Source organism: Poecilia formosa, unplaced genomic scaffold, assembly GCF_000485575.1.
Source record: "Poecilia formosa unplaced genomic scaffold, Poecilia_formosa-5.1.2 Scaffold14, whole genome shotgun sequence".
Lineage (NCBI taxonomy): Eukaryota > Metazoa > Chordata > Actinopteri > Cyprinodontiformes > Poeciliidae > Poecilia > Poecilia formosa.
This window is the reverse complement of record NW_006799953.1, coordinates 504,939-520,258: the sequence shown is the minus strand read 5'-3', so window position 1 is coordinate 520,258 and position 15,320 is coordinate 504,939. Positions and strand designations below refer to the sequence as shown.

The 15,320-nt window shown below is 42.4% G+C and overlaps 2 protein-coding genes across 4 annotated transcripts in view; one reads left to right on the top strand and one right to left on the bottom strand.

Annotated features, from left to right (window-relative positions):
- Window positions 1-6,627, top strand: part of trpv1 (transient receptor potential cation channel, subfamily V, member 1) — a 27,620-nt gene extending 20,993 nt beyond the window's left edge. The window contains exons 9-15 of one of the 2 annotated variants that reach the window (XM_007545805.2): window positions 168-238; window positions 690-855; window positions 928-994; window positions 1,103-1,431; window positions 1,506-1,627; window positions 3,009-3,130; window positions 3,214-6,627. In XM_007545805.2, the coding sequence (XP_007545867.2) occupies window positions 168-238; window positions 690-855; window positions 928-994; window positions 1,103-1,431; window positions 1,506-1,627; window positions 3,009-3,130; window positions 3,214-3,302 (966 nt within the window). In that variant the 3' untranslated portion in view covers window positions 3,303-6,627. The remainder of the gene's footprint in view (window positions 1-167; window positions 239-689; window positions 856-927; window positions 995-1,102; window positions 1,432-1,505; window positions 1,628-3,008; window positions 3,131-3,213) is intronic. The other variant, XM_016668246.1, reaches the window with a different exon arrangement.
- The window catches only part of fam222ba (family with sequence similarity 222 member Ba), a 51,000-nt gene continuing 41,323 nt past the window's right edge, over window positions 5,644-15,320 (bottom strand). For both annotated transcript variants that reach the window (XM_007545797.2, XM_016668248.1), the window contains exon 3: window positions 5,644-9,297. In XM_007545797.2, coding sequence (XP_007545859.1) covers window positions 7,619-9,297 — 1,679 coding nt within the window. In that variant the 3' untranslated portion in view covers window positions 5,644-7,618. The remainder of the gene's footprint in view (window positions 9,298-15,320) is intronic.

Sequence of the window (15,320 nt, the reverse complement as noted above, 5' to 3'; positions counted from 1 at the left end):
GACGCCTGGGATTACCTGTATGTTTTTGGCCAGCTGCTGACTTTACTAGCCAACTGCTATTTCTTTGTCTTTGGGGTATGTGGGCCACATTTTCACCCAGTGGTTTATATTGCCACCTTGTGGCAGTTTAAGCTTAGTAAAACCTCTGTGATTGTCAAAATTCCCAGATTATAGAAATGAAGAGGAAGAGGCCAAAGCTGCAGTCACTGCTGATTGATGGATATTATGAGATTCTCTTGTGAGTAGATTTTTCTACCTTTATTTTATTTCTACAGTGTCTAACACACATACTTGCTAACATTTTGAGGAATTTACTGGAATTTTGTATGTCAAACAAAAACACAGCAGCTCATGATTACGAAGTCGAAAAGAAATGAAATAATGTTTCCAAACAAAAAAATAAGTGAAAATGAGGCAAATATACACTCTTCCCCTGAGAGAATGACCTCATTTTTAAAAAAAAGAAAAAAGTCTTTCTTCCTACACACAGTTACATATCTATCTGTATTGTCACAGATGGATATAAAAAATCCAAACAAATTGTGTGGTTTTGTTACAAGTTTGTGGTTGTAACAAGCCAATATTTGAAATAGTTCACTAGATATGACTATTATTGCCAAGGCTGCAGTGACTACAAGTAAACTTGGGTCACATGCACTGAGTCGTACTAACATCCATGCTGTTGCTAGCTTCTCTCAGGGCTTACTGTTCCTGGCCGCCACTGTTCTGTACTGGGCGGGGAGGCAGGAGTATCTGGGCTTCCTGGTGATCTGTCTGGCTCTCAGCTGGGTGAACGTGCTCTACTACTCCAGGGGAGACAAACACATGGGCATCTACAGTGTCATGATACAGAAGGTAGCGATATCAATCAGCTGCAACTGACACTGCAGTAGAGGATTTGACATCTAATACCTGATTTCTTTGCAGATGATCCTCAGCGATATCCTGCGCTTCCTTTTTGTTTATGTTGTTTTCCTCTTTGGATTCTCAGCAGGTACTGTATTTTATCTTCTCCTGAGTAAGTAGAGAGTTAACAACTCCAGGCTTGTCAGTATTTTCACCGCAGTTTTGACATAAAATTACATTTTGTCTCTTGTTACAGCCGTGGTCACACTCCTCATACAACCTCCTCCTGAAAACACAACAGGAAAAGGGAGGCAAGGATTGTTTGCTACTGCCAAACCCGACACAGAGTGTTTCACGCCCACCTACAGAAACATCTCCTACACTACCCTGCAGCTCTTCAAGTTCACCATAGGCATGGGCGACATGGAGTTCACCCAGGATTACCAGTACATGGAGGTCTTCTATGTCCTTCTTATTTTCTACATCATTCTCACCTACATCCTGCTCCTCAACATGCTTATAGCCCTAATGAGCCGCACAGTGGAAAAGATCACCGAGGAGAGTGCCAGCATTTGGAGGCTGCAGGTGAGTGACTGGCGTTCCTTTTTTTATTTATTGAAGAGAGCAGTAGTTAAACGGGTTGGTGTGGTCGTTCCCAGAGGGCTGTCACAATCATGGACATGGAGAACAGACTACCCTGCTGTCTGAAGAACAGTTTTCGCTCTGGGGTGGAGAGGAAACTCGGCACCGCTTTTGGAGACGATCGTCGAAGGTGTTTCAGGTAGGCCTCTTTATGTTTATTTCAGCTACTCAAACACACAAATGGCTGTGAAACCTATGTTTATACTTATGTGATTTGTAAAACCTGATTCTTTGCCATCCACCACCCACATTTAACTAGCCTGGTTGGCATTCTTCTGTCCCAGCTGCAGATCCTGGTGATGTGGATTGGAGAGTCATTGTCTTGTTCACTCTTAGCATACGGCTTGATGTCATCTATGTAGAGGAGGTGACCGATAGTTGCCCCATTTCTAAGTTTATACACAATCTGGTCTGTGCAGAACAACATTGGAGACAGAGCATTGGCTTAGTTTATGCTACATTTGATGAAGATTTCCACAATTGGCTTGAAATTGGTGGTTTTCCACAGCCTAATGGAGTTTGCAACAAAAGTTCTTAGAGTGCTGTTGACTTTGTAGAGTTTCAGGCCTTCCGGGTTGACTGACATTAAGTCATAGGCTTTCAATCCAGGCAGTGCTCATATCATTCAAGCTGAGCAGCCATGTTTGACTCTTCAGATATACAAGGGCTTCATCGTCTTATTTGCCTCTAGAAGTAGGCTTTAGAGGCAAATAACTTGGATACATTATTTATATGAACAAAAGGCCCTACACAGGTAAGAAGTCCACTAAGGATGGAAGGAAGGACAATGGAAAGCATTGTAAATATATTATTGGAGGTAAATACTAATAAAGTGAACCTGCAATCATTCATTTATCTAAAGTTTGGGATATGAGCAACAGAAAGCAAAACTTTCACACAGAGAAACAGCAAAGAAGCAAAAGTAAGAGGACAGAATTAAGAAACATGCTGCAGAACTCCAAACATTAATAGTAAACTGTTGAGCTGGAGTTAAAACCTAGTCTAGGTTATTTTGCCAACCCAGTTCTGGATCAGATATGAACCAATTCAAGTGTTTTTTGATTTAACGTATTGAATTACTCTTCACTAGGTTAGATTTTTAAGTAAATAATATGTTAAAGTACTAACATTTTGCATTGCGACAAAAAGAGAGTGGGTTAAAAGGAGTAATCTTTAACCTGGAGGACTGAACAGGTAACATTTGGCTAAATATAATTGTATGTCTGGTTTCAACTATATGTTGATAATCTTTTTTTGGGGGGGGGAATTTCTTACGCTGTGAAGCAAAACTCCTGATACTACTGACTCATCTTCTGAGCTGCTGGAAAATTGGGAAAGCTCAGCAAGAACTAATCAGAGAGCCGAGACAAAGGTTTAGTCCTGTATATAATTAACAGAAAATTCAGCTATGTGTTCAGGGTCAACCGATGCACAGTTCACAAGGTTTCAAGCCATTTTAAACTACCTCAGGTGTTGCACAGCTGGAAGTAATGGAAGCATGCGTCGCCTCGTCTCCTTAGGGTCGAGGAAATGAACTGGAACAAATGGAACACCAACCTGGTCAACATCAGTGAGGATCCAGGATCCTGTGATCGGGGCCAGAAGCCTGATTTGGACAGCACTTCCAGACGATTTAACAGAGGTTGTTAAAAAAACAAACAAACAAAAAGTCTCTAAGACTGTACATAAATCCAGATCTTGTAATATGTCCTTGTTTTTCCACAGGGAGGAGCTGGAGAGGCATTTTCATGGAGGGCACTTGGAGAAGGAGTAGGATGCCTCAGTCCACTGAGATGAGCCCCCTGAATATATGAAGACTTAAAAATGGTCACACAGTCTGAATGATACAAGTAATAAGGTTTTCCAACTCAAACATATTATTGTTGAACAGAGAACAGCTGGAACTGTTTCCTTAACTGACTTGCAGTGTTTGCGTTGTTGTAAATAGAATTTCAGAAGAAACATTCAAGTAATATCAACAGTACCAAGGAAAATGTTGAGGGTCTTTCTGTGTTTGATGTCAATAACTCTTAAAAATTTACCTTTAGGCATGCTTTAACAAGTTTTGCTTAATCCTAGATGAAATGTTGTATTTTTAATTAAAATGTCTTGCAATGCGTATGTCAACGAGCTGATTTTGAACACGAGCGGTGCAAAGGCGCCCCAACCTTCCTGCGCCTCTGGTGTGGCTTAAAATCCATCATGGCGTTCTACTGATCACCAAGGTGCTGATCCTGCCTCTCCTGCTGGGTGCCCTTTATGCAGGTCCCATTTTCATCACAGCCAGACAAGCTAAATCTACTGCAGTCAGATCAGGCCTGCAGATTTCACAGCTTGCCTCCGTCTACTCGACTTCCTCTAGCCATGAGGCAGAGGCAGGCCAGGAAAAAGGGCATGAAAGCACAGCAATCGGAGCAACAATCGCCACCTTCGGCACCGGCTGACACAGTTACAAATTATACGTGCTCCAGACCTTTTTGTTCAGTCACTTATTTGGCTGTGCGGCTCTCGTCGTAGTTTCCTTATGTTATGCAAATAAAAGGTGATCATTTTGGCTTTTCAGAGAGGCATTTGAACATTTTTTTGCCCAGTGTACTGACAATATATAAAAAAAGTAGTATTTGCAGTCAATTATTGGATATTTAAAATCAAGAATCCAAATAGGATAAAATATACCATGATTTTGACAAACATTTTGTGGAGACATGTTTGATTACAATTCTTTTTGGGAAGGTTAGAGCCCACTTAAGTTTGTTGGTCTCTTGCCATGGAGCCGGCTTTTAAGATTAGTCCATAATTGGGTTTTGGTCTGGGTCACTCCAGAAGCTTAGTGTTAACCTACCTTATCCATTCCAGAATCAGACTTGTATGCATTTCCAGCCATCTTAAAGTTTCAATCTTCTTTTGATTTGAGTTGAAGTTGAATTCTTCACCATAATTCTACCCTTTTTGCCCCAGTACTACTAACAGCAAATTAGTCTCACCTTCATACGACAACCAGGTTTGAAACCTTCTTGGTTTCTCTGAACATTCTTCTCTCCATTGAGGCCAAATAACTCAATCTTGAAGAGGTAGAAGCTTTTCTTATACATATATATATTAAACTCGGTTGACATGCATCACTGTTGGATGGCCAAACTTAAACCTGAATGGTCACTGATCATCGTACCCACCTTCCTTCTACCTAGAGCAGTCTTAAACTGTTGTCTGGTGGTCCACGGGCACCCCCTAGTGGCCCGCGAGGTACTGCAGGTAAACGACAGTTTATTTGCCGTGACGTCAGCTCAAAGTGCGATGCTACAGCTAGCTTACCAAAAAGGATTGTGTTAAAAATAATGATGGAAAACTGGATTAAAACCGGGTTACTCAAAAGAAAAGCTGCAGTTACCGGTGGAAAGAAAACTCCAAGAAGATTATATGATCAGAGGATGTCATAGGTGCTAAATGTGGATGTGTAGTTCACTAGCGATTCCTTTGAACGGTTAACGGTAGGAATCGCTTCAGTTAGAACTGCTCTTTGCCTTTTATGACTTTGCTTGGTAATGAATGATTCTCTGCTTTCGGGTCAACAGCAATTATTTTTATTTAATTAATAAAAAAATGCATACAATTGATAGAAATGGGTTAAACAAAAAAAAATGATTGTTAAAGCAACGCAAGTCTATTTTCCTTAAATTGTGCTTCCAAATCACAAATAGCCCTAAATGTTAATGCACATAGCACTTTGTAGTAAAAACTTTTTTTTTTAATTTCCATGTGTTTGACGTCATTAGCTTAGACACTTCCAGAATCAGTAGGCAAGAATCTGTAAAAAACAAAATACCCAAGTAGATCTTCAAAGTCCATGTTCATGGCTCTGTTGTGGCCAATCACATTTACCAAACAGCACCACTCTTGTCATTAAGATGAACAAAGAAAACACCAATAAGTGAATTAAGACTAATATTTTCATTTCAGGTTGCATCATATATTAAGATGCGTTATCGCAAGGGTTACGTGGTCCATGACTTTTTGTTTAATGAGCTAAGTGGTCCTCACTGAGTTTCAGGAACACTGAATTTTGAGAAACCCTGATCAATGACAACAATCCCAAACATGAATCAAATCAGGCCTGACTCCTCCAAATTGTTCAAATGACAGTTCCGACACATTTCAAAGCATAAATTAGAACTTTATTTTATTATTACAATATTACAAAAAGAGTAGCACAACTCTCACGCTCTTGCCTCTTATCTGTCGTACAGAATGACACAAAAGAAAGCCTCGTGGACCTTCTTCCATTTCACAGCAATAGTACAAGAAACAAAAGAGGAAAATAAATTTTAAATAACAAGCAAATCAAGTATAAATAGTCACAACTGCAAACTGAAGCTTTGAAACTGGAAAAACAAAAGTTACAGCTCAGTAACTACACGTTGCTAAAAATATATAATTACAAAATATTCCTCCTTTTTCTTGCTTTCCAACCATAAGGAATCTAAGGAATTGCTCTTGATGGAAGAAAAAAAAAAGAAAAAAAACTTCAAATTAAAAGGCAAAAAAAGAAAAAAGAAATTGCTGTTTCTGTATGTCCTTTCCCTCCTCCTTCTCTTTATTTGGGTTTTTTTAATTAAAACCATGCTCATTGTCAAAGGAAAGTCCAAGGACCAAACACTTAAGGCTTTTTAAGGACTGTTAGGGAGTTAGGTGAACAAAACATAGGTGTCATTGTGGTATTATACACACACACACACACTTGCACACACATGCCAACGCTCACTTTTAACTGCGCCGGCAGCATTCACACACAATCATTAAAAGTTACAGTAGTCTAGTAGGTAAGCCAGTGTACAAGAAAATAAACAATGCATTTGCTGTTTTTCACGTTGAACCGAAACGCCGGTTTCGTTTACCCTCCGAATGATCTTGCAAGTGATCAATTTGGTCTATTAGAGCAGACTTCACATCAGCATCAGTAGCAACTCACATGCGACTCGGTTCCTAACCCGGTCGGGAGGTTAGAAAGCTCCGCCTTGGCTTTAGATTCTGCATCGCATTGAAACGAACTTCTTCAGTGTCCACAGAGTCGACAGATCCCTTTCGATACCTGCAAAACGAAGAGCCTCGACATTCAAGTAATACATTTTGTTACAAAAAAAAGACGAAAGAAAAAAAAAAGTCTGAAAAGTAGACAAAGATGTGATGGCACAATTTCATACTGGTGTGTCTTCATCAACCTGACTTTGGCCATTTTAAGGTAGAGGAGGGAAACGGTTTTCATTATTTTCTGCCCTTAGTATTTCTGAATCTTGTTGCCAAGTGTGGCTCTAGCAACAAGGTTTATTTTTTTTTAATTACCTGAATTCACTGCAGCATTATAAGCCGAACAGAGCATTGGCTTTTTTTTGTCATATTTGCTCCTGCTTTATCTTCATAACCTGATTACATGCTTCTTTTACCAACTGAAAGGAGTTTATCTGTAGTAGTCCTATTATACAAATAAATTAACAGAACAAAAACCTCCGCTGACATGTATCCTACTTGTTATTGTAGCCCCTTTCCCATCAGTCTCCTTTTCTCTGCATGGAAGTGATTGTACTTAATTTTAGCGTCACCACCAAAGTGAAGTCTAAACCAGTCACAGCCAAAAAATTCCTGATATTGTCCTGTAAGATCACAAAAAAAAAGCAAAAATATCAGCTGATGCCACCATTTTTCTGTGAGCGATAACTTACTTCTTTCTTACATGCATAAGAAAAGTCACGTTACGGATCTGAAGTAGAGATAACACGGAATCTGTTCAAATCCAGGCACAGAAATTCAATGTATGGTCGAGGAAGAAGCAGAGAGGATTACGAGTGTGTATACACACACACACACACGCCCGCGCACACACACTCTTCAGGAAATAATAGCTACCTGTGGAGCCAGGAAAAAAAAGCAAAACTAAAAATCAAGGAATTGATCACTTGCAAGATGAAACAAAGAAACAAAAAGAAGAAAAAAAACTATTGTTCTGCGTTAAATATATTATTTTACCCTCTTTAATACTTGATGTCCTTTAGGTTATCTGTTGAGTTTTATTCTTGTGATTCCTTTCTTAAGACTAAACAAAGGGGCTTGATAATGGTTGTGGAGACAAGGCCATAGCTTATCTGTACCCTGGGTGCTGGATGAGAGCGGTTCTGCCATCTCCGACCTCTGGACCTACCCTGCTCAGAGGGGGCCTGTGCATCTTGCCCATCAACCCGAGATTCTGATCGCGGAAGTAGGGCGTCTGGAAGTCCCCACCCAAGTAATCTGCCGTTTGCGTCAGATTAGTCTGGCCGGACGAGGACGTGGTGGAGCTTGTTGCGAGCCTGTAATGGGGAGCCCCAGGGGGCCCACAGTCCAGCGTGGTACACCCTCCCGGGCCGGCGTTGTGGAATGGCATGGCTACGTCCTGAGACCCCGAGCTGTCACTGTTGGGTGTGGGAAGGATGCTGCTGCTCCAGATGTGGGACTGGAAGTAGTGGCTGTTGGGGTAGTGGGCCATGGGGCCGGGCATGTTGCTGTTGACAGGTGGGGAGGGGGTGGGCCGGTCCAACGGAGGCTTCAGCGAGTACGGCTGACCGCCTAGCATTTCCCCGGGGTAGCCCATGCCTTTGAACTGGAAGGATGGGTCCCTAGAAGGCTGTTTGCAGAGGTGCGTCATGCTGTTCTGAATATGGGGGACGTGGGTCAGCTGATGGGGGTTCCAGGAGCGCATCTTCTGCTGCTGCTGCTGGGCGGTGTGTTGGAGCGGATTCGGTTGGGGGTGAACGTGATGCTGCAGATGCTGCGGGTCAGCGTGGTTGGAAGGCAAGTGGTTCAAACCGGCCACGCTGGGCGGGGGATGCGCTCCCATCGGAGCAGTGGCTTTTTCTTGGGGGCCAATGACGCAGTTGGGTGGGGGAAAGCCAGGCGTGGCCGGGTTACTGTGCATGGAGACCCTGGAGCACGCGCTGATGAGCAGGTTGCGACTGATGGGACTGGGGTTGGCGAGGTGGCCTTCGCACATGGAGTTGACCCCAGGGCCCTGGCCCCGCGCTTGGCAGAACTGGTTGAGCTGATGCACAATGCTGCTCAGGTCAGCCTGCCGGACTTGGTGCATCCCGGCGGCCATCGAGAGTGGAATGGCTGAGGTAGAGACGGTAACGTTAGGTGGCGCGTCGCCATCCGGCAGCTTTCTGCTCGCCTGCGGGCCAGGCGGCAGCTGTTGCTGAAGCATGACTGCGGGGGGGCCCTGCGGGTGGCCGAGGGCTGGGTGCTGGGTCAAAGTCTGGAGTCTGCTTGGCCCCTGAGGGTGCAGGGCCAAAGGAGGAGGGTGTCTAAGACTCTGAGTGTGAGCCTGCGGCTGAGAAAGGGGTAGGTGTAAAGTCTGAGGCAGGTCCTGCTGTTGGTGGGTCAAGCTGTGCTGGGGCCGGGGCAGGCTGGGCAGAGGTGGGTGGTGGTTTAAAGTGCTGGTTGAAGCCACTTGATGGGGTCCAGTGGGAGGGTTCATACTGACTTCAGAGTGCAAGCGAGCCCGGCTACCATCGAAATCTTTCAGGACGCCTTTGACCGAGGGCGCCTTGACGATGGCGAGGAGGCCCGTCTTTGCACTGGCCTGAGAGGGGGGATATGGGCTGTAGCGCTGGCCTGACGTGTCCAGCCCGTTGACCGTGCGGCGCACGTGGTTACGCTGGGGGACTTTGACACTATTGGGAAAGATCTTGATGGTGAGGGGGTTGTTGGCAACCTTCTTAGCATATGCGTCCAATTCTGCAGGGGTTGGAAACGGAGCGGATCTCATCCTTTGTGTGGTGTCCCCTGGAGGAGGAGAACCGGAATAGATGGAATTAGGAAGGCAAGAAGAAAAAACAAGGTACGCAAAATGAAACGGACAATTCAATCTAGCTGAAATTATTGATCTGTTTCACATTTTGTCATGTTATAACCACAATCGTTAACATAATAAATGATGCATCACATGAACCAGGGTATCTGCAGGTTTCAGCAAGTCAAATGTAAACCTTTTTAAGCATTTTTAATATCACCTTGAATGAAGCTCAGAAAAAAACTATAAATATGCATTACAACCAAGTATAGCAAAAACATCTGGGGTCCGTTTGTGACTCTTGGCACTGCATATGGCTCTCTACAGCCTTAAGCCTCATATTGCCAAGCTTAAACGTTTTTTTTTGCCCTGAATGTACCTAGCCTTATGGTGGTAAATTCATGTGCAGCATCTCCTAAATAGTGATTTTCACGTAAAGAGATGCAAAACTCGTTAAAACCAAAGTTTCTCGTTAGTTTCTCATTTAAACAAGACAAGTTTTAAATCTTAAGAAACGAACTGTTTCATAACGAGATATAAAAATGTTCCTCTGACAGATTACAACTTGTTAAAAAGGCATAAAGCCGTTCCCTCCGACTCTCCTCGTCACCGTTTCTTCTAGACGACACTTAAACATCCCAAGAGATGTTGCTGTTTTACTGTTATGACCTCTCTCACTTAAACAAGATATTTTGTTATCAGTTAGACAAAGCGATCTAGTGGCAAAAAATGGCAATAAATCTGTACTCATCCACGATTGACTCAAAAATAAAAAAAGCTAGCTCACAGAGTGTATTAGCAGCTAGCTACTGGTAGCCTCAACCACTTCTAGATATAGGACACAATGATGATGTCTGCGTGCGACTAACAGTAAAATCCCATGAGGAAAAAAAACAACCCAAAAACATATGAGAATATGTAAGATTAAATAGTCCTGCCACAACATTTAAGAGCAGTGATTAGTGTAGTTAAGCTCAACTTTTCTTTTTTGTGTGAATTTAAGACTTTAAGGACACAAGGAAACCCTGCCAAATTCTCTGTCCTTCCATGTGGCATGATGGTTCTTCCACCCCATTTCTTCATATGGACAGGGTGTTCAGGTCAATGTGCAGAGGGAGATTTCTACTATAAAAGATCAAATTTGGCCTCATCTGACTGGAGCATGTGCTTCCACAAGTTTCCCGAATCCCCCGTTAACAATTTGGAAATAGTTAAAAATGTGTACACATTTGTACTGAAATTGAATTAAAACACAGATTTTCAAGGGCAAATGTTTGCACTGGATTTTCACTGGATAATATTAGAAAGCAATCTTGTGTAATGGCATTCTCCTCAAAACCAGCAGCTCCCATTAGCATGATCACCAGATGTAGATGAGGTCGGGGTTTTTCCTCTTCTCAGCAGAAAATATCAAAGCTGACGTATCTGGATTCCAGTGAAATCCAGTAAAAGTACAGTTGTTGGTGGCTTTTAGGTCAAAAGCCATTACCGGGGTCTAATTGACACATTCAGGCCAAGAATAAGTGCTGAGGGTGGGCTGCCATGTACTGGGTGAATCACAAACCAAACAAAGAAGAGAGGCTGTAATGGTCCCCTGTGGCTGCTACAGGGAGAAATAAAAAAAGAACACACAGAGTGAAAAAGAGATGGAGAGCAGCCCCTCCATGACAGCAGACAACTAATCAGACACAGAGGCAGCGTCTCTGATGTGCAGGAACACCTCCTAGGACTCGGCTCACACACTTCTGCTGCACCTGCTAAGCACTGTGACTAAATTTAACAATGCCAGAGTGACAATGTGAACATGATTACCTGTTTGCGAATGTGGGAGGGCGTGAGGTTGTTCAAAAACGGCAAAAACAGCCACAAAAGTAGTTGGTTTATATGTCAAAATGATCCATTAAATCTGTTTAGCTCTCTTTTTTTCTTCATCGTTTTAAATCTGAGCAGATTTCAATGCACAACCAGCCCAATTTTTAACATACCCAGAACGTTAAAATTCATTGTTGGCTACCTTATTAAATGGTGTATAATAGGTTGATTTTACATTCTTTGGTTTGATTACATTTTTCCTCAAGGGACAATCCCATAATAGTACAATTACTGGTAACTTTACAAACCTTTTTCAAAGTAACGGTTACTGAAGCATTTCTTCTACTTGTACTTTGAACTTAAGTAAACTTTGTGAGTTGGTCACATTTTCTAGGAAATTCTATTTGTTAATTAATGACTTTCTGTGTCTGAGGAAGAAATGATATGTATGACATGACAGATGTGGTGGGAAACTGACTCATTTTGTTAGTGACCGGCTGAAAGATGACCCACATACAGTCATATTCCATAAATTATAATATGATTTCTGACAAGGTTCGTTTGTCAGATTAAAACTACCTTTTAAAATAACCTTTAAGCTGGCATTATGCATACTTTTCATTAAACCCACATTTCTGTATTATACATATTTTTATTGATCTGATGTAATATTCTAATTTTAAATGTCATGTTCTCATTACTGTAAACAGAAATAAAGGCTGGGAAACAGCAGTTTGTGTGCAATTAATCTAAAAATGTGTTTCACTTAGTGATAAAGTTCCTGAAATTAATGGACTTTTCAATATTCCAGCTTGTTTAATGAGTCCATATATTTTCCCCGTGCATACAGAGAGCACAATGCTCTTTGGTAGGGAACTGCACCAAACAGTGGCTACTTGGGGTCATCACGTTTCCATTAGAGAGTGATCATCAACATACAGTATTAACTGATTGATGGTGAGGAATGGCAATTAAAAGCTATTACTTTCCCAGTTTTATGAATATTGAGCAGCTGGTTCTCTTGGACCACTGGGGTTTAACAATCTGACGGGACGCTGGAAAAGACCACAGTTGTGTTAAAGTTGTGCAGAAACGAATTCGTCCATCATCCGGCCTTTTCACGCCTAAAACGGCATCTCAATGCTAAACACGTTTCAGCATCATAGACGCCGAATGTCCATATTTCACATTTTCAAAGAAGTATTTTTTCAAAGCAGTTACAAGAATGACAAATAATAAAAATATGAACTACACCTGTGACACAGTTGCCTTCTTTTTTTTTCTCCTCTGACCAGGGGAGGAGGTACAATTAGCTCAGGCAAAACTAATGTCTTCACAGCTAATTAGTCACCTGACTTTGGTGCAGAAATAGGAATAAATCAAGTATGTGAGATTCTGCTGGAAGTCTGCAGTTTCCTGTGACCGAGGGCTTCGGCTCAGTCTCTCAGCAGTCGGACTAACCTCGTGGGATGAGGCTCAGAGCTAAAGCGACTGAAGTGAGGGGCACGGACCAAGCAGAGCTGGTAGTCGTGCCAATCGGCTGATTAATTCCTGCTTTATTTGTGAGCAGGAAACAATGGGTAGTGATGTATGGGGGCTGGTATGGGGCGGCACACAGACACACACACATGGGGGGCTGGGGGGCTCCACTGAAACAAAGTGTTCAGCCCACTGATGGCACCCTCATTAATGCAGGGGTCCGGGCCAAGGAGCTGGAGCCTGACACCCGCCATCGTTGAGCCCCAGTGTCTGTCTGTCATGGAATAAATGCCAGGCTAAGCAAACAGAGAGAAATGAACACTTCCACACAAGCACACAGACATGCTGAGGATAGGTTTCGCCTGTCAAACACAAGGAATGATTAATGATCTTGTTGGAAATGATGTCTCGTTGTGACAGGAACAGACTGAATAAATACAGGGCTGATTTTACTGGAAAATGTAACCACAGTCGGGGATTCTGACAAAGCCCGCATGGTGTGAAAACCTCCCGCCGCCTCGTGTGTTGCAGAAGAAAGGGATGGGAGTGAGAAGGAAAAGAGCGCCATGATCTGCCGCAAGTCACAAAACATCTTGAGCGTTTCATAATTAAGACATTTAAGTCATCACAATATTGGGTCAAATCATCCGATCACATGGCTTCTGATACTACTGCTACACTGATGATGCACAGCTTTATTTGTCTTTCCCACCTGAGGACCACAAGGACTTAAGAATCTCAGACTGTCTCTCACATGGATTAAAACCCTTAACCTCCAACTAAATCTCTTTCTACACTGCCCGTCTTACAGCCAACTCACTATACACCACAGAAATGTAATCCAAAATGAATCCCCATCTTTTGCTCCAGTAAAGGCAGCTAAAAACCTGGGTGGCTAATCGTTGACCAGCTGACCTATAAAGATCATGTTGCCTCTGCTGCTCAATCTTGCATCTCTGCATAGCTAAACATAAGAAATATCAGGATCGAACCAACACGTCACGCAGCTCCTGGTGCAGTCATCTCCCATGACTACAGTGGTCTCAAACTATATTCCTTGAGGGCCACAGTGTTGCAACTTTTAGATGTGCCCCTTACCCCACATTCTTGAATTAAATGGCGAAACTGCCTCCCTGACACACAGTCGAGCTACACACACTTATGCTAATGAGCCAATACTGGAAACATGTGTGCTGAAGCCAAGAGATATCTAAAAGTTGCAGGACATTGTTGCTTGAGGATTGGAGTTTGAGATCACTGATCTACAGCTAGTGGCTGGACTAAAAGTATTCGTTGAGGTTCACTGGCTACCCTTAGTCTGAGTTAAATTCAGGTTACTACAAAATACTTGAATGCTCTTGCTAAAGCGCACACCATGACTTTGTCACTCCAATCGTCAAGAGATTGTCGGCAAGCAGTGCCCACACCAAAGCTCTTCAAATTCAGGGCTGGAGGTCTGGTCTCCTGCAGCTATTGCGTCTCTGCTTCAACACACCTGAGGCCAATAATGAGGTGATTAGCAGGACTCTGGCAAACCTGACTGCACTGTGGAGGTAATTCAGGTGTGCTGGACCTGGGACATCTCAGGTCCAGCAGGTTGCAGGACACCAAACCTCAAGGCAGGGATTTGAAGTCCTACACCATGCTCAAGACGATCCAGTTTCTATGTCCTGCTTTATTCCATGATGGTGGAATGACCTACTGAGCACCGCTGCCTAAAGAGTTTTGAAGTCCTGAGCTCTTCAGAGGGCATCTCTACCACTTCCCAACTCCCTCTACTGCTCTTCCCTATATGCTTGCACTTAGGCCTGTCATGATAACAAATTTTGCTGGACTATTAATTGTCTAAAAAATTATTGCGATAAACGATAATATTGTTTCATGACCTTTTGACACTGATTTAATGGAAAAGACTAATAATGCATGCGATTTCCTGCCATAGATGGATACACTTTGTTTTCACAAGAACACATAACACTGGAACTGAAACTAAATAAACAAAACAACCAAAAACAAAAAATAAAATGGATTCTCAGTCTCCATTAACAAAAAACGTACTTGAATAAAAACTAAACAAAAAGCCAAAATGGAAATAAATACTGCATTCAACCAAAGGAGTGCAGATTATGAAGTCTGTATACTATATTGGCCTTCAGTAATCACGAGATTTAAATAGAGAACATGGGCACATCCGATTACCTAATGCAGTAGTTCATACTACACGATTTTTTTGCCCCTATTTTCTCCTTGGTGATTTCATAACCGATCATCATGTAGTGTGATTTAGATCGTCTTGGCCGCTCTGATCTAAATCGGGGTTTTTCCCGACTGGGAGGTTAACGCAGCCTGTTGAATGCGACAGGTAGCCAATCAGAAAGCGCGGATTCTCCTCATGCTTTCTGAGGGGAAATTATGGAGGGGAATCCCAAACAGCTGACAGCGCATGGAGATATGTGGAAACAACAATAATATTTATTCAACGTTTCGTGCAAAGAATATAGAAATGACAAGGAGAAGAGTTGGAGCCAAATTCCTACTGCAGTTGATAAACCCGGTAACTTTTCAGCTGTTCTTCGTTAACGTGACATAAATAGGTTATAATGATTTTCATTCAGTCAGGATTTTACGCTGACTCTAGCCACATGCATCACAGGTAAATTCTAGTAAAACACTGATTAATGCCTGATATTAAAATTAGTTAACTGGACTTGTAGCCATTATTTTG